Genomic DNA, 25,000 nt, shown 5'->3' with positions numbered 1-25,000 from the left:
GTCCCCTACACCTGTTCTGGTACGTTAATTCCATCTGCAAGGTCTACGAACTTCACTCCGGTCCCCAGTCCTGTAACTCAGGGTGGTGGCAGCGTTACTCGGTAACTCATACGATAGGCTGTGACTACGAATATCTCTATCTTTCTATCTCACTCTCCCTCACTTGTTTCTCACTTTCCCTTTGCCTCACTTGCTCTCATTCTCCTTCCCTTGCTCTCGTTCTCGCTCTGCCTCACTCTTCCTCTCTCTCTCTCTCTCTCTCTCTCTCTCTCTCTCTCTCTCTCTCTCTCTCTCTCTCTCTCTCTCTCTCTCTCTCTCTCTCTCTCTCTCTTCCTCTCTCTCTCTCTCTCTCTCTCTCTCTCTCTCTCTCTCTCTCTCTCTCTCTCTCTCTCTCTCTCTCTCTCTCTCTCTCTCTCTCTCTCTCTCTCCTCTGTTTACTGGTTTACGTCCTCGTATGACGGCCCGAGTGTTAACATCTTACATGATCGGTAGAGCATCTGTTATTACCATAGAAGGAGCGGAGATTGCGCGGTTAGTTCAGTGGTAGTAGCGGGGTGCGCGGTCTAGACATTACAATGGTGGCAGCGGTCGAGATTTTACAGGTGGGGATTGTATGGTGTGGGGGAAAAAAAGTAGTTAGTAACAGTTGATTGACAGTTGAGAGGCGGGCCGAAAGAGTACAGCTCAACCCCCGCAAGCACAACTAGGTGAATATCCACACTGAAGGAATGGTCCAACAAATGGGTGTTAGAGTTTAACCCAAGCAAATGTAAAGTAATGAAGATAGGTGTAGGGAGCGGGAGGCCAGATACAAGGTATCATCTGGGAGATGAAATACTTCAACAAGAGTCAGAGAGAGAGAGAGACCTGTGGGTTGATATCACGCCAGACCTGTCCCCTGCCAACCCGTCCTCTTAAAAATAACGTCACTTTTGGCTCGTATGCGCGCTATGGCCAAATTTGGACGTAATTTGAAATGAAATCGACTCACAAAAGTGACGTACTGTCCCGTTTTCTGTTTGAGTCGTCCGACTTACTCTGCAAGGTTAAAAGAGGCAACTTTCCATTAACGTTTTTCATAACGTTTTGAAACTTTATGAGAATTTCCTGCCCACCTAACCTATCAGAGGACCCTTAACTTACTGTTGTTGAAAAAAAAATCCTAAATTTATTTTCATTTTTTTTTCATTTTCAAATTACGTCCATATTCAGTCATACGGGCAAACGGCAAAAAGCGACGTTCTTTTTAAGAGGACAGGTTGCCCCTGCAGCCCATATCAAGCGGATAACATCAGCGGCATATGCCAGGCTGGCCAACATACGAACGGCATTCAGAAACTTGTGTAAAAAATCATTCAGAACTTTGTATACCACATATGTCAGGCCAATCCTGGAGTATGCAGCCCCAGCATGGTGTCCGTATCTAGTTAAGGATAAGACTAAACTGGAAAAGGTTCAAATGTTTGCCACCAGACTAGTACCCGAGCTGAGAGGTATGAGCTACGAGGAGAGACTACGGGAACTGCACTTCACGTCGCTGAAAGACAGAAGAGTTAGGGGAGATGTGATCACCACATAAAAGATTCTCAGAGGAATTCATAAGGTAGATAAAGACAGTTTATTTAACACAAGGGGCACACGCACAAGGGGACACAGGTAGAAATTGAGTGGTCAAATAAGCCACAGGGACGTTAGAAAGAACTTTTTTATTTTCAGAATAGTTAACAAGAGGAATGCATTAGGAAGTGATGTGGTGGAGGCTGACTCCATGCACAGTTTCAAATGTAGATATGATAGAGCCCAGTAGGCTCAGGAATCTGTACACCAGTTGACTGACAGTAGAGAGGCGGGACCAAAGAGCCGAAGCTCAACCCCCGCAAGCACAAGTAGGTGAGTACACATGCCTGAAGCCTCGCAAGGCCTCCTAATCTCGTGTTATATTCCTTGAAAATCCCATAAACAGTTTTTTCCCATCAGCAAAGAATGAAACGCCGTCATCCAATTTACCTCCTGCAACTTTGCCCTGCGTGTGCACCTGCATATTTGGCTCTATCCTTTATAAAACAAAAGAAAAACGCATTACCAGGGCACGTTATCCCAGCCCGAAAATGTGTAGGGAGATGAGACGGAATCTTATTAAACCAAAGAACATTACTTTCATTTCTATTCTTCTTTCTCTTATGCAAACATTTAATTACGTGTACATAAAGGGAATTCTACCCCCATATGCTAACAAAATAGCATCGTCCATAGCATCTTTCTACCCTCTATGGTGCTAGAATGTGTGTGTGTATATATATATATATATATATATATATATATATATATATATATATATATATATATATATATATATATATATATATATATATGCAATTGACGATCACAAAACACTGATCATTTTATGCGGAAAATCCGCAGAGAAATATGAAATGAGGTGAACGTTTCGGCTTTGTTAAAGCCTTTGTCAACACCAGACTGACAGTCAGTCAGTCAGTCTGGTGTTGACAAAGGCTTTAACAAAGCCGAAACGTTCACCTCATTTCATATTTCTCTGTGGATTTTCCGCATATATATATATATATATATATATATATATATATATATATATATATATATATATATATATATATATGTATATATATATATATATATATATATATATATATATATATATATATATATATATATATATATATATATATGTATTATATATAAATATATATACAACATCAACTTGCTTCACTTTATAAAGTTTCTAACTCTAATGTGGTAATGTGGGAATACAATAATGTTTATCTTATTAACTAACACAAAAAGCATCATTCTCTCAACTTTGTGCCGTGTTCACTTCTGCAGATACAAAGCTTCACTCTGCGATGCTCTGCTGTTGGAGGGATTAAAGCTCTTCAACTTTCTGCCGGGAAACAAAGGAACATCGTTTTATAAAGTACTTCTAGATTGATTATGTTTATGCAGGATTAAAGGAGAGTTTTCGTGCTAAGACAAAGGCGCATCAGCTTCCATTGTGTGGTGTTCTAATGTGGTTACGAGGCTATACGGGAATTACCAGGCTAATTTAGAATCAAAACGCCTCCCAAAATATCTTGTTTTATGCAGGCGATGAGTCACAATAACGTGGCTGAAGTATGTTGACCAGACCACACACTAGAAGTTTGTCGACAATCGACTTGAGAATGGTCCAGGACGGACCGAAACGTCGTCGTCCCTTCAACTTCTAGTGTGTGGTCTGGTCAACTATCTTGTTTTAATTTTGTTTCTATTTTCAAGAAAGCACATGGGTGTGGGTGGTGTTGGAAATTTCCAACACAGATATATTCCTATTGTATCATAATACATCACTATTGTATACTAAGTACAGTAACTATTAACTCTACTAACTGTAGTGCTAACATAAATAAATATTTCTCTATCTGTCCGCTCGGGAGTCGGTCGGCCGAGCGAACAGCACGCTGGACTTGTGATCCTATGGTCCTGGGTTCGATCCCAGGCGCCGGCGAGAAACAATGGGCAGAGTTTCTTTCACCCTATGCCCCTGTTACCTAGCAGTAAAATAGGTACCTGGGTGTTAGTCAGCTGTAACGGGCTGCTTCCTGGGGGTGGAGGCCTGGTCGAGGACCGGGCCGCGGGGACACTAAAACCCCGAAATCATCTCAAGATAATCTCAAGATATCTGCGCGTCATTTACTAAAATTCTCCGGACATCGGGAAGCATATTGCGTCAGATAATGTCCAGCAGGACATAATTATTACCAATCTGTTAGAGAATTGAATAATATTCTCAACTTTTATTAGTATTCTTTATAAGAATTAATCTCTGATAATATTATGACTAGTGATTCAATAATCACGAGTTATTAACTTAAATTGTCACTATATAACAGTTTTATCTGTTATATCCAAACGCTATGAAGGAAATAGAAATTCTCTCCATTTCTCGACTAACACTATTTAACGAGAATATAGATATTATTTAATTCCCAACAAATGCAACCCTGTTCTCATTAACGCATTACGTAGAGTAATTTCACGGAAAAGAATTTTCTGTCCTTTACTAAATTCTATTGGGAATGCGTGTGAGAGGGATGAGGGAGAAGGAGGCGTGGGGACGCCATTCCTAGCGAGGCATTCGTAGCGACGCCATGCTAGAGACGCCGCCAGAATTGTGGCACGAGCGTCAGGGGGAGAGGCAAATTACCAACCACAATTGGTAATTGTGGCGGCCGGGGGGGGGGGTGGTGGCCGGGGGCGGGGGTGGTGGCCGGGGGCGGGGTTGGTGGCCGGGGGCGGGGGTGGTGGCCGGGGGCGGGGGTGGTGGCCGGGGGCGGGGGTGGTGGCCGGGGGCGGGGGTGGTGGCCGGGGCGGGGGTGGTGGCCGGGGGCGGGGGTGGTGGCCGGGGGCGGGGGTGGTGGCCGGGGGCGGGGGTGGTGGCCGGGGGCGGGGGTGGTGGCCGGGGCGGGGGTGGTGGCCGGATTTGACTCAAGTGCTCAACACGCTCCTCCAATTTTCCCTAATTAATATCATGCATTAATTATTGAGGTTAGTGAGTCTTTGACTAAGACCCACTGGACCTGGCACTGGACCTGGCACGGGACTTGGCACTAGACCTGGCACGGGACTTGGCACTGGACCTGGCACTGGACCTGGCACGGGACTTGGCACTAGACCTGGCACGGGACTTGGCACTGGACCTGGCACTGGACCTGGCACTGGACTTGGCACTGGACCTGGCACTGGACTCGGCACTGGACCTGGCACTGGACTTGGCAATGGACCTGGCACTGGACCTGGCACTGGACGGGCGAAATGGAGAATGGACAGCGGACTATTTGAGCAGACTACTAGTAGTGGTGGTAGTACCAGTAGTAGTGGTGGTAGTACCACTAGTAGTGGTGGTAGTACCAGTAGTAGTGGTGGTAGTACCACTAGTAGTGGTGGTAGTACCAGTAGTAGTGGTGGTAGTACCAGTAGTAGTGGTGGTAGTACCACTAGTAGTGGTGGTAGTACCAGTAGTAGTGGTGGTAGTACCAGTAGTAGTGGTGGTAGTACCAGTAGTAGTGGTGGTAGTACCACTAGTAGTGGTGGTAGTACCAGTAGTAGTGGTGGTAGTACCAGTAGTAGTGGTGGTGGTACCAGTAGTAGTGGTGGTAGTACCAGTAGTAGTGGTGGTGGTACCAGTAGTAGTGGTGGTAGTACCACTAGTAGTGGTGGTAGTACCAGTAGTAGTGGTGGTAGTACCAGTAGTAGTGGTGGTAGTACCAGTAGTAGTGGTGGTAGTACCACTAGTAGTGGTGGTAGTACCACTAGTAATGGTGGTAGTACCAGTAGTAGTGGTGGTAGTACCAGTAGTAGTGGTGGTAGTACCACTAGTAGTGGTGGTAGTACCACTAGTAGTGGTGGTAGTACCACTAGTAGTGGTGGTAGTACCACTAGTAGTGGTGGTAGTACCAGTAGTAGTGGTGGTAGTACCAGTAGTAGTGGTGGTAGTACCAGTAGTAGTGGTGGTAGTACCAGTAGTAGTGGTGGTAGTACCAGTAGTAGTGGTGGTGGTACCAGTAGTAGTGGTGGTGGTACCACTAGTAGTGGTGGTAGTACCACTAGTAGTGGTGGTAGTACCAGTAGTAGTGGTGGTAGTACCAGTAGTAGTGGTGGTAGTACCAGTAGTAGTGGTGGTAGTACCAGTAGTAGTGGTGGTAGTACCAGTAGTAGTGGTGGTAGTACCAGTAGTAGTGGTGGTAGTACCAGTAGTAGTGGTGGTGGTACCAGTAGTAGTGGTGGTGGTACCACTAGTAGTGGTGGTAGTACCAGTAGTAGTGATGGTAGTACCAGTAGTAGTGGTGGTGGTACTGATAGACTGGTGATAGTAGACTAGCAGAACTGGTTCACTGTTATCATAAACGACTGGCAGAGGAGGAGAGGTGGTCCTAGGTGCTAGGACCAGTTATCCATGTTGTCCAACGGTTAGGATAACCGTTGGACAACATGGTGGTGGCCACTGGTGCTAGGATAACCGTTGGACAACATGGTGGTGGACACTGGTGCTAGGATAACTGTTGGACAACATGGTGGTGGACACTGGTGCTAGGATAACCGTTGGACAACATAGAGGTGGCCACTGGTGCTAGGATAACCGTTGGACAACATGGTGGTGGACACTGGTGCTAGGATAACCGTTGGACAACATAGAGGTGGCCACTGGTGCTAGGATAACCGTTGGACAACATGGTGGTGGACACTGGTGCTAGGATAACCGTTGGACAACATAGAGGTGGCCACTGGTGCTAGGATAACCGTTGGACAACATAGTGGTGGCCACTGGTGCTAGGATAACCGTTGGACAACATGGTGGTGGACACTGGTGCTAGGATAACCGTTGGACAACATGGTGGTGGACACTGGTGCTAGGATAACCGTTGGACAACATGGTGGTGGACACTGGTGCCAGGATAACGCCTTGTCAGTAGTAATCTATATTTTAAAATCACTTGATCGTCCGATTGAGTAATACAGAGTTTAATATCAAGATATAAATATTACGTCGAAGGTACTGCCCTTCCCCCCTCAAAGGGTACTGCCTCCTCCCCCAGAAGGTACTGTCCTTCCCCAACGGGTACTGTCCCCTCTCCTAGAAGGTACTGCCCCCTCCCCCAGAAGGTACTGCCCTTCCCCAAAGAGTACTGCCCCTCCCCAAGAAGGTACTGCCCTTCCCCAACGGGTACTGTCCCCTCTCCTAGAAGGTACTGCCCCCCTCCCCCAGAAGGTACTGCCCTTCCCCAAAGGGTACTGCCCCCTCCCCAAGAAGGTACTGCCCTTCCCCAACGGGTACTGTCCCCTCTCCCAGAAGGTACTGCCCCCTCCCCCAGAAGGTACTCACCCTTCCCCCTCCAGAGGGTACTCACCCTTCTCCCAGATGACCTTGTCGATGGGGTAGCCGGCGACGGGGCACTTGACCCTGAGACCGGAGCCGGCGACGGCCGTCACGCGCCTCATGGCCCGGATGAAGGGGAGGCCATACACGTTGACCTTGGCCGAGTGGGTGACAGCGCCCACCGTGTTGGCCGCCCCGCACGTGTACTCTCCCCCGTCCTCCACCCGCACGTTGGTGATGTTCACGTGCGAGATGACGTCGTCGTGCACCGTCACGTACTGACCCACCAGGAACCTGTAGCACCACACCACATCAACCCGGGTGATACAGGGGGGAGTAATACATGAGATACATGAAGACACATAGGCTGTAGCGAGGGGAGGGGGGAGGGGAGGTGTCTCCCCTTATATACAGAAGCGGTTGTGCCTTCAGGAGAAGCTGCTGTAGGGAAGATAGTTACAATCAGATAACGCGTAGTTACAATCAGGAGTGATTGTGTGAGTGTCTAGGGCAAGGGCAGGGTTTAAGTGTAGTTAGATCTAAACCTGATTAGTGTTAACAGGTAGGCCTAGCAGGTGTTAGGAGGCAGGTAGACCTAGCAGGTGTTAGGAGGCAGGTAGGCCTAGCAGGTGTTAGGAGGCAGGTAGGCCTAGCAGGTGTTAGGAGGCAGGTAGGCCTTGCAGGTGTTAGGAGGCAGGTAGACCTAGCAGGTGTTAGGAGGCAGGTAGGCCTAGCAGGTGTTAGGAGGCAGGTAGGCCTAGCAGGTGTTAGGAGGCAGGTAGGCCTAGCAGGTGTTAGGAGGCAGGTAGGCCTAGCAGGTGTTAGGAGGCAGGTAGACCTAGCAGGTGTTAGGAGGCAGGTAGGCCTAGCAGGTGTTAGGAGGCAGGTAGGCCTAGCAGGTGTTAGGAGAGAGTGAAATAGAACAATCGTGAGAGCAAATCACCGTAAGACAGTTAATACGGAGTGGACCATTAGGTGTCCTGTTACCTGTGAATCCTATATAATCCTGTGTAATGCTGTGTAATCCTATGTAATCAGTGAGGAGTAAAGGAGCAGCCTCCCTCCCCGATACAGCCAGCGGGGGGGGGGGAGGGGAGGAGGGGGGAGAGAGCCAAATGCTTTTAAGACCTGGATATTCTTTACTGCTCTTGTCCCCCTGGCCTCCCTGCCATCCCTCCCTGCCAGCCTGCCATCCCTCCCTGCCAGCCTGCCATCCCTCCCTGCCAGCCTGCCATCCCTCCCTGCCAGCCTGCCATCCCTCCCTACCCTGCCAGCCTGCCATCCCTGCCCTGCCAGCCTCCCTCACAGCCTGCCATCCCTCCCTCACAGCCTGCCATCCCTCCCTGCCAGCCTGCCATCCCTCCCTCACAGCCTGCCATCCCTCCCTGCCAGCCTGCCATCCCTCCCTGCCAGCCTGCCAGCCCTCCCTGCCAGCCTCCCTCACAGCCTGCCATCCCTCCCTCACAGCCTGCCATCCCTCCCTCACAGCCTGCCATCCCTCCCTACCCTGCCAGCCTGCCATCCCTCCCTGCCAGCCTGCCATCCCTCCCTCACAGCCTGCCATCCCTCCCTCACAGCCTGCCATCCCTCCCTCACAGCCTGCCATCCCTCCCTACCCTGCCAGCCTGCCATCCCTCCCTGCCAGCCTGCCATCCCTCCCTCACAGCCTGCCATCCCTCCCTCACAGCCTGCCATCCCTCCCTCACAGCCTGCCATCCCTCCCTCACAGCCTGCCATCCCTCCCTACCCTGCCAGCCTGCCATCCCTCCCTACCCTGCCAGCCTGCCATCCCTCCCTACCCTGCCATCCCTGCCCTGCCAGCCTCCCTCACAGCCTGCCATCCCTCCCTCACAGCCTGCCATCCCTCCCTGCCAGCCTGCCATCCCTCCCTGCCAGCCTGCCATCCCTCCCTGCCAGCCTGCCATCCCTGCCCTGCCAGCCTCCCTCACAGCCTGCCATCCCTCCCTGCCAGCCTGCCATCCCTCCCTGCCAGCCTGCCAGCCCTCCCTGCCAGCCTCCCTCACAGCCTGCCATCCCTCCCTCACAGCCTGCCATCCCTCCCTGCCAGCCTGCCATCCCTCCCTGCCAGCCCTCCCTGCCAGCCTGCCAGCCCTCCCTGCCAGCCTCCCTCACAGCCTGCCATCCCTCCCTCACAGCCTGCCATCCCTCCCTGCCAGCCTGCCATCCCTCCCTGCCAGCCCTCCCTGCCAGCCTCCCTCACAGCCTACCATCCCTCCCTCACAGCCTGCCATCCCTCCCTGCCAGCCTGCCATCCCTCCCTGCCAGCCTGCCAGCCCTCCCTGCCAGCCTCCCTCACAGCCTGCCATCCCTCCCTGCCAGCCTGCCATCCCTCCCTGCCAGCCCTCCCTGCCAGCCTCCCTCACAGCCTGCCATCCCTCCCTGCCAGCCTGCCATCCCTGCCCTGCCAGCCTGCCATCCCTCCCTGCCAGCCTGCCATCCCTGCCCTGCCAGCCTCCCTCACAGCCTGCCATCCCTCCCTGCCAGCCTGCCATCCCTGCCCTGCCAGCCTCCCTCACAGCCTGCCATCCCTACCCTGCCAGCCGCGCCTCACCTCTCACTCTCAGGCAGGGGGAAGCCGTCCAGGGTCCACACGAACTGTGGCGGAGGGTTGCCGGTGGCCACACACTTGAGACTGACGGACGGCCCGGGCTGTAGCGTCTGCTCCTGGAACCTGTAGTGCAGCTCCGGTGACGAGTCTGGGGCACAGGGGGTCGTTAGTGAGGGGGGGGCTGGTTAGTGAGGGGGTGCTGGTTAGTGAGGGGGTGCTGGTTAGTGAGGGGCAGAGGGTGTAAGGGTCAAAGATCAATATAACGAGAGCATAACCATAAATATAACATATAACCAACAAACTCCAAACATAACAAACAACAACATACCTCCACATGAGGTCGTGTTTACAACTCAAAGATATTAGGCCTCACGACACCAGACACATCTACAAAGCAGACATAAACAGCCTCGTCTGGGCCAATAGGCCTTCAGAAGTTTACCTTATTCTTAAGTTCCCTGAGCGAGGAGAGAGTTGCGAAGTCACTTCTCCCTTTTCCTACGTTTCTTTGACATGGAAGAAATATATTTTGTTAGGAAAACATCCCGCTTCAACGGCCTCAATAGCCTTAATAGCTTCAACAGCCTTAATGGCTTCAACGGCTTCATCGTCATCAACGACCTCAACGGCTTCAATGGCTTCAACGTCCGTAACGGCTTGAAGAGCTCCAATACCATCTGTAAAGGCTCCTGGTAATCCCCCATCACCCAACTGCCAGTCAGCTCGGGTGCTCTCAGATCAGCGCGGCCCCCAAACGGTTGCATTTTTAATAGAAACATCGAGGTCTTGGTGTGTGAGGTACACACATTCTCTCGAGGTGTTGAGGTGTGTCATCTCCGCGATGTCTCACACATCTTCAGCTAAATGGCTCTCATCACCAGCCTGTGGGTCCTGGTGTCTAAGTGAGTGTCTAAGAACAAGGGGATGAGCCAGGACCAGTCCCACAAGGCCCACAACAGTAACCCAAAAGAGCGTTATCGTTCCATTGGGGTTATTACCTCGCATGAGTTTCCGCAGAATAACTTTTCTAATTAAGCTTGGGCGGGAAACTTTCCACAGTAGTGTTGTATTAATTCAGAGCACCGGGGCGGCACTCACCGGTCCTGGTGTGTATACAACACTTACAGCCAGGTGTGGGTGTACCTTGTGTGGTGTACCTTGTGTGGTGTACCTTGTGTGGTGTACCTTGTGTGGTGTACCTTGTGTGGTGTACCTTGTGTACTCACTCACCTAGTTGTGCTTGCGGGGGTTGAGCTCTGGCTCTTTGGTCCTGCCTCTCAACCGTCAATCAACAGGTGTACAGATTCCTGAGCCTATTGGGCTCTATCATATCTACACTTGAAACTGTGTATGGAGTCAGCCTCCACCACATTGCTTCCTAATGCATTCCATTTGTCAACCACTCTGACACTAAAAAAGTTCTTTCTAATATCTCTGTGGCTCATTTGGGCACTCAGTTTCCACCTGTGCCCCCTTGTGCGTGTGCCCCTTGTGTTAAATAGCCTGTCTTTATCTACCCTGTCGATTCCCTTGAGAATCTTGAATGTGGTGATCATGTCCCCCCCTAACTCTTCTGTCTTCCAACGAAGTGAGATTTAATTCCCGTAGTCTCTCCTCGTAGCTCATACCTCTCAGCTCGGGTACTAGTCTGGTGGCAAACCTTTGAACCTTTTCCAGTTTAGTCTTATGCTTGACTAGATATGGACTCCATGCTGGAGCCGCATACTCCAGGATTTTGGTATATAATGTTCTGAAAGATTCCTTACACAAGTTTCTAAAGGCCGTTCTTATGTTAGCCAACCTGGCTTATGCTGCTGATGTTATCCTCTTGATATGAGCTTCAGGGGACAGGTCTGGCGTGATATCAACCCCCAGGTCTTTCTCTCTCTCTGACTCTTGAAATATTTCATCTCCCAAATGATACCTTGTATCTGGTCTCCTGCTTCCTACCCCTATCTTCATTACATTACATTTGCTTGGGTTAAACTCTAACAGCCATTTGTTCGACCATTCCTGCAGCTTGTCCAGGTCTTCTTGAAGCCTCAAGCTGTCCTCCTCTGTCTTAATCCTTCTCATAATTTTGGCGTCGTCAGCAAACATTGAGAGGAATGAGTCTATACCCTCTGGGAGATCATTTACGTATATCAGAAACAGGATAGGTCCAAGCACAGAGCCCTGTGGGACTCCACTGGTGACTTCACGCCATTCTGAGGTCTCACCCCTCACTGTAACTCTGCTTCCCATTGCTTAGGTACTCCCTTATCCACTGGAGCGCCCTACCAATTACTTCTGCCTGTTTCTCCAGCTTATGCATCAACCTTTATGGGGTACTGTGTCAAAGGCTTTCCGACAGTCCAAAAAAATGCAGTCCGCCCAGCCCTCTCTTTCTTGCTTAATCTTTGTCACCTGATCGTTGAATTCTATCAAGCCTGTCAGGCAAGATTTACCCTCCCTGAACCCATGTTGATGGGTTGTCACGAAGTCTCTTCTCTCCAGATGTGTTACTAGGTTTTTTCTCACACTCTTCTCCATCACCTTGCATGGTATACAAGTCAAGGACACTGGCCTGTAGTTCAGTGCCTCTTGTCTGTCGCCCTTTTTGTATATTGGGACCACATTCACCGTCTTCCATATTTCTGGTAGGTCTCCCGTCTCCAGTGACTTACTATACACTATGGAGAGTGGCAAGCAAAGTGCTTCTGCACACTCTTTCAGTACCCATGGCGAGATCCCGTCTGGACCAACAGCCTTTCTAACATCCAGATCCAGCAGGTGTCTCTTGACCTCCTCTCTCGTAATTTCGAACTCTTCCAAGGCCGCTTGGTTTACCTCCCTTTCTCCTAGCACAGTGACCTCACCTTGTTCTATTGTGAAGACCTGGAACCTCTTGTTGAGTTCTTCACACACCTCTTTGTCATTCTCTGTATACCTGTCCTCGCCTAGTCTAAGTTTCACTACCTGTTCTTTCACTGTTGTTTTCCTTCTGATGTGACTGTGGAGTAGCTTTGGTTCGGTTTTGGCTTTGTTTGCTATATCATTTTCAAAACTTTTCTCTGCTTCTCTTCTCATCCTGACGTACTCATTCCTGGTTCTCTGGTATCTCTCTCTGCTTTCTGGTGTTCTGTTATTCCGGAAGTTCCTCCACGCCCTTTTGTTCAGTTTCTTTGCTTCCATACATGCCCTATTATACCATGGATTCTTCTTTTGCTTCTCGGATTTTTCCCTTTGGGCCGGGATGTATCTGTTTACTGCCTCCTGACACTTTTGGGTAACATAGTCCATCATACCTTGTTCAGACTTATCTCTGAGGTCTGTGTCCCAAGGTATTTCCCTTAGGAAACTTCTCATCTGTTCATAATTCCCCTTTCGGTATGCCAGCCTTTTGATTCCTAGTTCTTTTTGGGGGGAGATAATTCCTAGCTCTACCAGGTACTCAAAGTTCAATACACTGTGGTCACTCATTCCCAAGGGTGCTTCCATCTTGACTTCCCTTATATCCCACTCATTTAGGGTAAATATAAAATCAAGCATTGCTGGTTCATCCTCTCCTCTCTTTCTTGTTGGTTCCTTGATGTGCTGGCTTAGAAAATTTCTTGTTGCCACGTCCAGCAGCTTAGCTCTCCATGTTTCTGGTCCTCCATGCAGATCTCTGCTCTCCCAATCTATCTTCCCATGGTTGAAGTCTCCTATAATTAGTAGTCCAGATTCATTCCTGCTACCAACAGAAGCTGCTCTTTCTATTATGTTAATGGTGGCCATGTTGTTTCTATCATATTCCTGTCTGGGTCTTCTGTCATTTGGTGGTGGATTATATATGACTACGACTATATTTTTTCCCCTCCATTTGTTATGGTAAATGCTATGTAGTCACTGAAACCTTCACATCCCTGAACAACCAACTCCTCAAAATCCCAGCCTTTTCTTACCAGCAGAGCTACACCACCACCACCTCTTCCTTCTCTCTCTTTCCTCATAACATAGTAGTCCTGTGGGGACACTGCGTTTGTTATTGTTTTCGTTAGCTTTGTTTCTGTGAGAGCTATTATGTCTGGGTTTTCCCTCTAGTACCCATTCTCCAAGCTCATTTGCTTTATTTGTAATTCCATCTATGTTAGTGTACATTGCTTTGAGGCTCACTTTCTTCTGTCGCTTCTCAAATCTCCCCCTTTGTGAGTGTTCTGCTGGTGGAGGAAGCTGTTCCCCCACCATGTGTGTGTGTGTGTGTGTGTGTGTGTGTGTGTGTGTGTGTGTGTGTGTGTGTGTGTGTGTGTGTGTGTGTGTGTGTGTGTGTGTGTGTGGAGGTCCTGCACTCAGGGAGGACACACACTCACGGGGATGGTCTGAGAACGACAACATAATTAGTGCTATTATCTACCCACTATCCATGGTTAGGTTAGGTTAGGTTAGGTTAAGGTTTTGTTACGTTAAGTTTCATTACAATTGCTTACATTAATACAGTGTATTACTGACAATAAAATAAAATATGAAAATCGAAAACTATTTCAGTGTACCCAAAAATTCTGTTTGCAAGAAACCAAATTCTTCAAACAAAACGATTTCTGCATATAATTTTATTATAATTTAAACCAACGATATATAATACAATAAAGTTATAACTTTAGAAAAAACATCCATTTAGGGCAAAGGTTCACTTACCAGTTCACATGTAGACTATTACTGGCCCCAGAACATGCTGTCAGTTTTTGAAAGACTGAGGGAAGGGGGGGGGGGCGGTTCTCATGATAATGAGGACCCTGTGAAGACCCTGTGAGGACCCTGTGAGGTAAGTCAAGGTGAAAGAGAAGGGTGAGAACTGACCTCCGAGGGCGAGGTGGGCGGCGGCCTGGACGTTGTAGTGGCGGGCGGCCACCACACACTGGTACATGGCCCGGTCCTCCTTCCCGACCTTGGACACAGTCAGCACCTCCCGCGGTGACGTCACGAACCTGGACACCATATACGTTATTACCTCCAGGGGGAGGGGCTTCCTTCATGACGTCATGAGCAGGGGGGCGGGGCCTTGGTGACGTCATTGATACAAAATGTTGTTATTGTATGACGTCATGAACAAGGGGGCGGGGCCTTTGTGACGTCATTGATACAAGATGATGTTATTGTATGACGTCATGAGCAAAGGGGGCGGGGCTCTGTAATGTTATAGATAAACGACAATTACAGCGGAGTGCTTCCTCTTAGTTACCATGTACCCCAGACCTCCCTCTACCTCTGTTCTCCTACAACTACCTCTGGTCACCTGTGTTGTCCTGATATGTTTTGTAGTGTAATACCTTAATATTCTCTCCTTCCATTCCTTCTGGCTGTCAATGAGTGTTGTATCCAAGTGTGTGTGTGTGTGTGTGTGTGTGTGTGTGTGTGTGTGTGTGTGTGTGTGTGTGTGTGTGTGTGTGTGTGTGTGTGTGTGTGTGTGTGTGTGTGTCTACAAGTTGCAGAGGTCCATTGCTGTGTGTGAAGTCCATCATGGGCCATGTGTCTGGTATTGTTTGTTATGAGTGCGTTGACACATGTGTGTGTGCTCCACCTTGTGGCTGCCTTGGACTCCCCGTCCTCCCCACCCTCCCCGCTGCCCTCACCTGCCGTCCGGGGGGAGAGACTTGCCGTTCCTGAGCCAGGTGACGGAGGTGATTGGGTGTCCCTGCACCACACACCGGAACTCTGCCGTCTTCCCCATGTCCACCACCAGTCGCCGCGGGGACACGTGCACGCTCAGGGGCTCTGGGGACACCAACACCCGCGGTTAGAGACAATATTACCAATAAAACTTATGCTTTTTAAAACAACTGCAAATTACTTACCGTATTTGAGTGTGAAACAACCGTGCTAACTACTGCCTAATTCCGTCTGCATCCAACACTAAGTAGTTTACAGTTGTTTACACAGGTTTACTCCTTCACACACCCGCAGGAGACAAGCGAAGCTGGTCCGCAAGCATTTGCATAAGGCCTAAAGTTATTCAGAGCTTTACATGGTTCCATAACCGCCATAAGTCTGGCAGTAATTGTTGTACAAACGGGTTCTACCTCCCTGTGTGGACTTGAGTGACATTCACTCCAGAGTGGCTCACTAGCAAGTGGGTCACTCACGCCACTCAGCGAGCACTGATGCTAGCCACTCAGGGAGCACCAACCCCGGCCACTCAGCAAGCACCAACCCCGGCCACTCAGCGAGCATCAACCCCGGCCACTCAGCGAGCACCAACCCCGGCCACTCAGGGAGCATCAACCCCGGCCACTCAGGGAGCATCAACCCCGGCCACTCAGGGAGCATCAACCCCGGCCACTCAGGGAGCATCAACCCCGGCCACTCAGCGAGCACCAACCCCGGCCACTCAGGGAGCATCAACCCCGGCCACTCAGGGAGCATCAACCCCGGCCACTCAGGGAGCATCAACCCCGGCCACTCAGCGAGCACCAACCCCGGCCACTCAGGGAGCATCAACCCCGGCCACTCAGGGAGCACCAACCCCGGCCACTCAGGGAGCATCAACCCCGGCCACTCAGGGAGCATCAACCCCGGCCACTCAGGGAGCATCAACCCCGGCCACTCAGGGAGCATCAACCCCGGCCACTCAGCGAGCACCAACCCCGGCCACTCAGGGAGCACCAACCCCGGCCACTCAGGGAGCATCAACCCCGGCCACTCAGGGAGCATCAACCCCGGCCACTCAGGGAGCATCAACCCCGGCCACTCAGCGAGCACCAACCCCGGCCACTCAGGGAGCATCAACCCCGGCCACTCAGGGAGCACCAACCCCGGCCACTCAGGGAGCATCAACCCCGGCCACTCAGGGAGCACCAACCCCGGTCACTCAGGGAGCACCAACCCCGGCCACTCAGCGAGCACCAACCCCGGCCACTCAGGGAGCATCAACCCCGGCCACTCAGGGAGCATCAACCCCGGCCACTCAGGGAGCATCAACCCCGGCCACTCAGGGAGCATCAACCCCGGCCACTCAGCGAGCATCAACCCCGGCCACTCAGCGAGCACTGATGCTAGCCACTCAGGGAGCACCAACCCCGGCCACTCAGGGAGCACCAACCCCGGCCACTCAGCCAGCACCAACCCCGGCCACTCAGGGAGCACCAACCCCGGCCACTCAGCCAGCACCAACCCCGGCCACTCAGGGAGCACCAACCCCGGCCACTCAGGGAGCACCAACCCCGGCCACTCAGCGAGCACCAACCCCGGCCACTCAGGGAGCATCAACCCCGGTCACTCAGCGAGCACCAACCCCGGCCACTCAGCGAGCACCAACCCCGGCCACTCAGCGAGCACCAACCCCGGCCACTCAGCGAGCACCAACCCCGGCCACTCAGCAGGAATAACAACATCACCGGCTTATAACAAGCTCCAGTGTTTTATGTTAATGGCTCCGTTCATATTACACCTTTTTATCACAGCCTGCTTGAACAGCAGAGTGCAAACTCACACACATACAAATCAGGAGAAACACTCACACCACCTACACACACACACACACACACACACACACACACACACACACACACACACACACACACACCAGGGCACTAACACTGAGAGAGAGAGAGAGAGAGAGTGGGAGAGAGAGAGAGAGAGAGAGAGAGAGAGAGAGAGAGAGAGAGAGAGAGAGAGAGAGAGAGAGAGAGAGAGAGAGAGAGAGAGAGAGAGAGAGAGGCCTCTCTCTACTTCTACTTCCAAGACGTAGACGTTGTTAAGGCCAAGTCCAGTGACCTTATACAAGCCAGGTCCTGCAGCACCACCCTTACAATAGAGGACTAACAATAGAGTCCGCAGAGTCAGAGGGGGGGGGTAAGGAGAGCTTAACAGCACTTTTGGCAGAGTTCAGTTAGGACCGTGAGTGCTCAATCCCTATTCACCTTCCCCCAGAGTCCCTATCTTGTTTAGATAAAAAGAGGGAGATAAGGGTGATGGAGACAAGATAAAGATAGTGGCCCACCTCCCCAACAATGACTGCATCACCACCAACTTTTCCATATTTACAAAATCTTGCCTCAAAAATCCTGAGTGTAGTGTAAAAGTGTTCCTTTTAGACTAAACTTTGATCAAGAGAGCTGCTTTCTTTACCGGTGCCGACAAGCGCAAGTGTTTACCCGGGCTCGCTATGAGGCACTTTTATGAAAATTGGCGCGTATATCACCGCTGGTTACATAGGCCGGGGGTTTATTTTGTGCTGAACAAGCTGTCTCACTCAGGCCATAAACACCCCCTCCACCACCTATATTGTCTGGCCACTCACTGAGCACTGAGTCTGGCCACTCAGTGAGCACTGAGCCTGGCCACTCACTGAGCACTGAGCCTGGCCACTCAGTGAGCACTGAGCATGGCCACTCAGTGAGCACTGAGCCTGGCCACTCAGTGAGCACTGAGCCTGGCCACTTAGCGAGCACTGAGCATGGCCACTCAGTGAGCACTGACCTGGCCACTCAGTGAGCACTGAGCCTGGCCACTCAGTGAGCACTGACTTTCACCACGCTACAAACAAAACAATGGAACATCACTCTGAACCTTGAAGCAAGAGGTGAGTGTTGCAGGGACCTGTGCAACACACACAGGTCCACACGGCCCTGGGACCAGTAGCCACCTACTCTACATTTGGTCAGGGATCGGTGAAGCCTGAAATTTCTGCCACAAGATATTAAAGTGTTGCTACAGGAGAGCGCGGGAAGCCTCACCAACGAGAATAATAAAAGAAATAATCCGTAAAGGAGTAAAAAGCATTATTCCTAACCAAAAAATAGACCTGATCATGTTCTAGGTTCATGTTCGTGTTCTAGGTTCACCTAGAACAGAAACCACAATACCTCCAATAAAATTATATTACCTGATCATGTTCTACAAAACCAAGAAGACTTCCGAACTCCTTATCAAAAACAGCCCGAAGCCGACGGAGAACCCTCTACAGCAGTCAAGCGTTGTATACATGTACACTTGCCCCCACGAAGGATGTAACCTTCAATCTAAGTACATAGTATGACGTCGACCAAGCTGACGAGGCGTTTGACATGCCATCTTCAATCCGGTGCCCCCAGGAATCACATGAGACAAGTCCATGACATCACTCTAACAAGAGAAATGTTGAACAAGAATACCTGTATAATAGACAAAACCCAAGATGCAAGAAGATTACAAATTCTTGAAGCAATTCCCATAAGAATAGAACAACCTACCATGAACACCCAAATCACGGAACTATTTACTCTACCCACCATTAGAGTAAGGACAAGACCAGAACATAACGATGCCAACACAGAAGACAATGTTCAACATAACAGGCCAATTACACCTGATAAATCTTTGTATGTAGATAGGAGCTGCCTCGTATGGGCCAATAGGCCTTCCGCAGTTACCTCTATTCTTATGTTCTTATGTGCTTCATCCCCCATTTATCCCCCTTGTTTTACCTTTATTGTCTTATCACCTGACCCAGTTAACAATAACAGAGATATATTGAAACAAATGAAGCCTTAAAAAAACTGTAATTTATTTCCCTCTGTTATAATTACAAACAATAATATTAATATTATTGTTTCAAACAAAACACTTGAAAAACACCACCAATCATGAAGGGTGTTTGACCATAAGGCAATGTGGTCCTTAACTATAACCTTCGGTACACATTATATTATATATATATATATATATATATATATATATATATATATATATATATATATATATATATATATATATATATATATATATGTTACGAACCCGGATCCAGCGTCCGAGCACGGAGCAGTGACGACCGCGCCATCTGTGGGTCAGCTCCCGAAACCCCCTCCAAACGGACGACGACACCTGGTGAGGACGACGTGTACTGGCCTCAAGGGCCAGTTTCCAGTCCTGTTCGGCTCACAACACCGCCGCTGCTGACCTCTGGTGAGGTGGTGCTCAGACGACAGCGCCATCTATGGAGTGGATACGTCGGGCGTTTGTGTCTGAGCCTGTAAGTGAGGTGCTAGTGTGTCCCAGTTATTGATGACGTGTCTGCTTACAGAGTCGACCTGGGACTGCTGTGATGGAAGTTGAGTCAGTCTACCCAAGGCAGCCGTCCCCATACCTTGTGCTTTGCTGTAGCAGCTGTGAGTCGCCTCCCGGAAGAACACTGTGGTGTTACCCTGCCAGTGGAGTGGCAGTAGAAGGATTGTCTTACCCGGGACCGACTGCTGGAGACGATTATCCACTGGGGTATTGTGGACAGGAGAGTGATTTGTGGTATCACACGAGGCTCCTGACTAGGGCGCTACCCTAGTATCGCTCGTGGAGTGGCCTGACCAGCGTCGCTGATCTGAAACCTGCCAGCAGACCTGCTGGACTTGTGGTTGACGGCCTCCACGGCGGTGCCCCCAGTGGAACTGTGTTTTGGCTGGCCTGTGTTTGGGGTAGACTCAGCTTGGTCGAAGGATTCGTCAAGAGACCACGAAAGCACCGAGGACTTGGCACCGAGAGTTTGGATCCAGAGTCTTCAGGAGAAGACAATTGTATAAATAATTCCCTTGTGCAGTGTTAATACCCCTCCCCTGTGTAATCTTATATTATTTATTGGTGACGGGAACAATTATAATCTTAAGTTCTTAACTTTATTTCCCTTCCCCTTTTATTTTACTTGCGTCACGGATCTCATCCCTTGAAAGCCACTACTGGCTTGGGGCCGGATACAACTTCCTCTAACGACATCAGAGTACGAACTCAGTTGCGACCCGAGAGGGCCGTAACAATATATAACAGATGATCTTTTTTATCATTAGTGAGACATTCTGCACCAGGCTTGTGGTTGGTTGTTGTTGTGAAAGATGTGGTTGTTGTGAGTTGTGGTTGTTGTGAGTTGTGGTTGGTTGTGAGAGTTGTGGTTGTTGTGGAGTTGTGGTTGTTGTGAGAGTTGTGGTTGTTGTGAGAGTTGTGGCTGTGAGAGTTGTGGTTGGATGTGAGAGTTGTGGTTGGTTGTGAGAGTTGTGGTTGTTGTGAGAGTTGTGGTTGTTAGAGTTGTGGTTGTTAGAGTTGTGGTTGTTGTGAGAGTTGTGGTTGGTTGTGAGAGTTGTGGTTGTGAGAGTTGTGGTTGGTTGTGAGAGTTGTGGTTGTGAGAGCTGTGGTTGTTGTGAGAGTTGTGGTTGTTGTGTGAGTTGTGGTTGTTGTGAGTTGTGGTTGGTTGTGAGAGTTGTGGTTGGTTGTGAGAGTTGTGGTTGTTGTGAGAGTTGTGGTTGGTTGTGAGAGTTGTGGTTGTTGTGAGAGTTGTGGTTGTTGTGAGTTGTGGTTGTTGTGAGAGTTGTGGTTGTTGTAGGAGATTTGTGGCTGTTGTGTGAGTTGTGGTTGTTGTGTGAGTTGTGGTTGTTGTGTGAGTTGTGGTTGTGAGAGTTGTGGTTGTGAGAGTTGTGGTTGTTGTGAGAGTTGTGGTTGGTTGTGAGAGTTGTGGTTGTTGTGAGACTTGTGGTTGTGAGAGCTGTGGTTGTGAGAACTGGTTGTTGTGAGAGTTGTGGTTGTTGTGAGAGTTGTGGTTGGCTGTGAGTTGTGGTTGTTGTGAGAGTTGTGGTTGGCTGTGAGTTGTGGTTGTTGTGAGAGTTGTGGTTGTGAGAGTTGTGGTTGGTTGTGAGAATTGTGGTTGTGAGAGTTGTGGTTGTGAGAGTTGTGGTTGGCTGTGAGAGTTGTGGTTGGTTGTGAGAGTTGTGGTTGGTTGTGAGAGTTGTGGTTGTTGTGAGTTGTGGTTGGTTGTGAGAGTTGTGGTTGTTGTGAGAGTTGTGGTTGTTGTGAGAGTTGTGGTTGGTTGTGAGAACTGTGGTTGTGAGAGTTGTGGTTGGTTGTGAGTTGTGGTTGTTGTGAGAGTTGTGGTTGGTTGTGAGTTGTGGTTGGTTGTGAGAGTTGTGGTTGGTTGTGAGTTGTGGTTGGTTGTGAGAGTTGTGGTTGTTAGAGTTGTGGTTGTTAGAGTTGTGGTTGTTAGAGTTGTGGTTGTTGTGAGAGTTGTGGTTGTTGTGAGAGTTGTGGTTGGTTGTGAGAACTGTGGTTGTGAGAGTTGTGGTTGGTTGTGAGAGTTGTGGTTGTGAGAGTTGTGGTTGGTTGTGAGTTGTGGTTGGTTGTGAGAGTTGTGGTTGGTTGTGAGTTGTGGTTGGTTGTGAGAGTTGTGGTTGGTTGTGAGAGTTGTGGTTGGTTGTGAGAGTTGTGGTTGTTGTGAGAGTTGTGGTTGTTGTGAGAGATGTGGTTGGTTGTGAGAGATGTGGTTGGTTGTGAGAGTTGTGGTTGGTTGTGAGAGTTGTGGTTGGTTGTGAGAGTTGTGGTTGTTGTGAGAGTTGTGGTTGGTTGTGAGAACTGTGGTTGGTTGTGAGAACTGTGGTTGGTTGTGAGAACTGTGGTTGTTGTGAGCTGTGGTTGTGGTGCTCCACCAGTTTCACCATAAAGTCTCCACCAATAATTAAGACTTGACAAAGTTCCTCAGTTAAAACAATGACTGGCTGGAACATCTCGATGAAAACGCTGTTAATACTCTCATTACCAAGACTTTTCAGACATAAAAGTTTCAGGAATGGAATTCCGATTTCAAAGCCTCAATTTCTGGAAAAAAAATCCTGAGTTAATCCACTCACTAACCTAACTCATCCACTGTTTTTTAGTTCTCCTCTTACGTCGACACATTTTAGTCTCTTAAATTGAGCTTTTTCGTAAATAAATCGCCTATAAATGATCCAAATCAGTCCACCTTACACTGCACACTTCATGAATTTCCCAGTTTCTTTAATGACCAGGACAAAAAAATAAAGAGAAGTTTCAATGTTGCACACAGGTACTCCTGCAACTGGTTAAACAGAAAATATATATGATCTTTATATATTCCATTATTTATAATAGGTGAGGTTTAATGACTCCATGAGCACCACACTGCGTGTCAGACAAATTTGCTCCCATGCCACGCTGGGCACGTGTGCCATAGGTTTGCCACCCCGGCCTTAGGCGAATGTTTGAGAAATTTTAAGATATAAATTCCACCCGGGCTTTGATCTCTCTCCCTGTTTCATCTCCGTGACTTAGGCTCCTCTGCGATAAACGTTTTCGTGTGTGTGTGTGTATATATATATATATATATATATATATATATATATATATATATATATATATATATATATATATATATATATATATATATATATATATATATATATAGGGTACCACCTCTAGCTGGAAGAAGGGGGACCCATAGCCTCGGAGGAAACCACGCATTAGAGGGAATGTTTATATATATATATATATATATATATATATATATATATATATATATATATATATATATATATATATATATATATATATATATATATATCCTGTTAAATTTGCTTTAGTATTAGTTCAATTACAATGAAGTCTATTTTAACGAGCACATTTTATTCTAAACTTACAAAAAGTGAAGGATGGTAAAGTATGATAAAGCATGCGTGAGGGAAGATGATGCACTTGTAAGTGCACTTACTCTTGACACTTTAAGGAGTCAAGTATGAAGTGTAAGTAGAGGGCAGGTGTGTGGTAATGAGAGGGGGCACCTGAGGTAATATGAGCGTGCGGGCTGCCAACACACACAGGTAAGTGGTCCAGGACGCTCACCCCCGCACGCACACACGCTTACTACTGCTAGTACGGCGCACTCAACACTCACACGCATATGTGTGAGCGCGCACATACGCATATATACACAAATGAGACCAGCAACGTCACTACTCACCAGTGACCGTCACCACTCACCAGGACCCGTCACCACTCACCAGGACCCGTCACCACTCACCAGGACCCGTCACCACTCACCAGTGACCCGTCACCACTCACCAGGACCCGTCACCACTCACCAGTGACCCGTCACCACTCACCAGTCACCGTCACCACTCACCAGTGACCCGTCACCACTCACCAGTCACCGTCACCACTCACCAGTGACCGTCACCACTCACCAGGACCCGTCACCACTCACCAGTGACCCGTCACCACTCACCAGTCACCGTCACCACTCACCAGTCACCGTCACCACTCACCAGTGACCGTCACCACTCACCAGGACCCGTCACCACTCACCAGTGACCCGTCACCACTCACCAGTGACCGTCACCACTTACCAGTGACCGTCACCACTCACCAGGACCCGTCACCACTCACCAGTGACCGTCACCACTCACCAGTGACCCGTCACCACTCACCAGTGACAGTCACCACTCACCAGGACCCGTCACCACTCACCAGTGACCGTCACCACTCACCAGTCACCGTCACCACTCACCAGTCACCGTCACCAGCCACCGTCACCACTCACCAGGACCCGTCACCACTCACCAGTGACCGTCACCACTCACCAGTGACCCGTCACCACTCACCAGTGACAGTCACCACTCACCAGGACCCGTCACCACTCACCAGTGACCGTCACCACTCACCAGTCACCGTCACCACTCACCAGTCACCGTCACCAGCCACCGTCACCACTCACCAGGACCCGTCACCACTCACAAGTCACCGTCACCACTCACCAGTGACACGGAGGGTAGCCTCGACAGTCTCCTGGCCGACACTGTTGTTGACGAAGCACATGTAGCGGCCCTGGTCGGCCACGCCCACGCCCGTCATCACCAGGAGGCCGCCCACCAGGCTGTACCGTGAGGACCCGCCCACCACATCCGCCACCACGCCCTCACCAAGCCGCACCCACCTGTACCACACACCGGGGGGGGGGAGAGAGTTATGAGTTATGGACAGCTGGGTGATGAGTTATGGACAGCTGGGTGATGAGTTATGGCCAACTGGGTTATGAGTTATGGACAGCTGGGTGATGAGTTATGGCCAACTGGGTTATGAGTTATGGACAGCTGGGTGATGAGTTATGGCCAGCTGGGTGATGAGGAAATATGACCAGCTGGGTGATGAGTTATGGACAGCTGGGTGATGAGGAAATATGACCAGCTGGGTGATGAGGAAATATGACCAGCTGGGTGATGAGTTATGGACAGCTGGGTTATGAGTTATGGACAGCTGGGTGATGAGTTATGGCCAACTGGGTTATGAGTTATGGACAGCTGGGTGATGAGTTATGGACAGCTGGGTGATGAGTTATGGACAGCTGGGTGATGAGTTATGGACAGCTGGGTGATGAGTTATGGACAGCTGGGTGATGAGTTATGGACAGCTGGGTGATGATTTATGGACAGCTGGGTGATGAGGAAATATGACCAGCTGGGTGATGAGCTATGGACAGCTGGGTGATGAGTTATGGACAGCTGGGTGATGAGTTATGGACAGCTGGGTGATGAGTTATGGACAGCTGGTTGATGAGTTATGGACAGCTGGGTGATGATTTATGGACAGCTGGGTGATGAGTTATGGACAGCTGGGTGATGAGTTATGGACAGCTGGGTGATGAGTTATGGACAGCTGGGTGATGAGTTATGGACAGCTGGGTGATGAGTTATGGACAGCTGGGTGATGAGTTATGGACAGCTGGGTGATGAGTTATGGACAGCTGGGTGATGAGTTATGGACAGCTGGGTGATGAGTTATGAACA

At 49.6% G+C, this 25,000-nt stretch overlaps 1 protein-coding gene across 1 annotated transcript in view; it reads right to left on the bottom strand.

Moving 5' to 3' along the window:
- LOC123758359 (Down syndrome cell adhesion molecule 4) overlaps positions 1–25,000 on the bottom strand; it is a 228,503-nt gene that overhangs the window by 152,447 nt on the left and 51,056 nt on the right. Inside the window, exons 12-16 of the mRNA XM_069323052.1 lie at positions 23,972–24,150; positions 15,050–15,191; positions 14,277–14,404; positions 9,462–9,606; positions 6,921–7,183 (exon numbers count right to left, since the gene is read on the bottom strand). Coding sequence (XP_069179153.1) covers positions 6,921–7,183; positions 9,462–9,606; positions 14,277–14,404; positions 15,050–15,191; positions 23,972–24,150 — 857 coding nt within the window. The remainder of the gene's footprint in view (positions 1–6,920; positions 7,184–9,461; positions 9,607–14,276; positions 14,405–15,049; positions 15,192–23,971; positions 24,151–25,000) is intronic.

The sequence above is a fragment of the Procambarus clarkii genome, chromosome 11 (assembly GCF_040958095.1).
Source record: "Procambarus clarkii isolate CNS0578487 chromosome 11, FALCON_Pclarkii_2.0, whole genome shotgun sequence".
NCBI classification, from domain to species: Eukaryota; Metazoa; Arthropoda; class Malacostraca; order Decapoda; family Cambaridae; genus Procambarus; species Procambarus clarkii.
The sequence above is the reverse complement of the archived record's forward strand: the minus strand, read 5'-3'. Positions and strand labels throughout refer to the sequence as shown.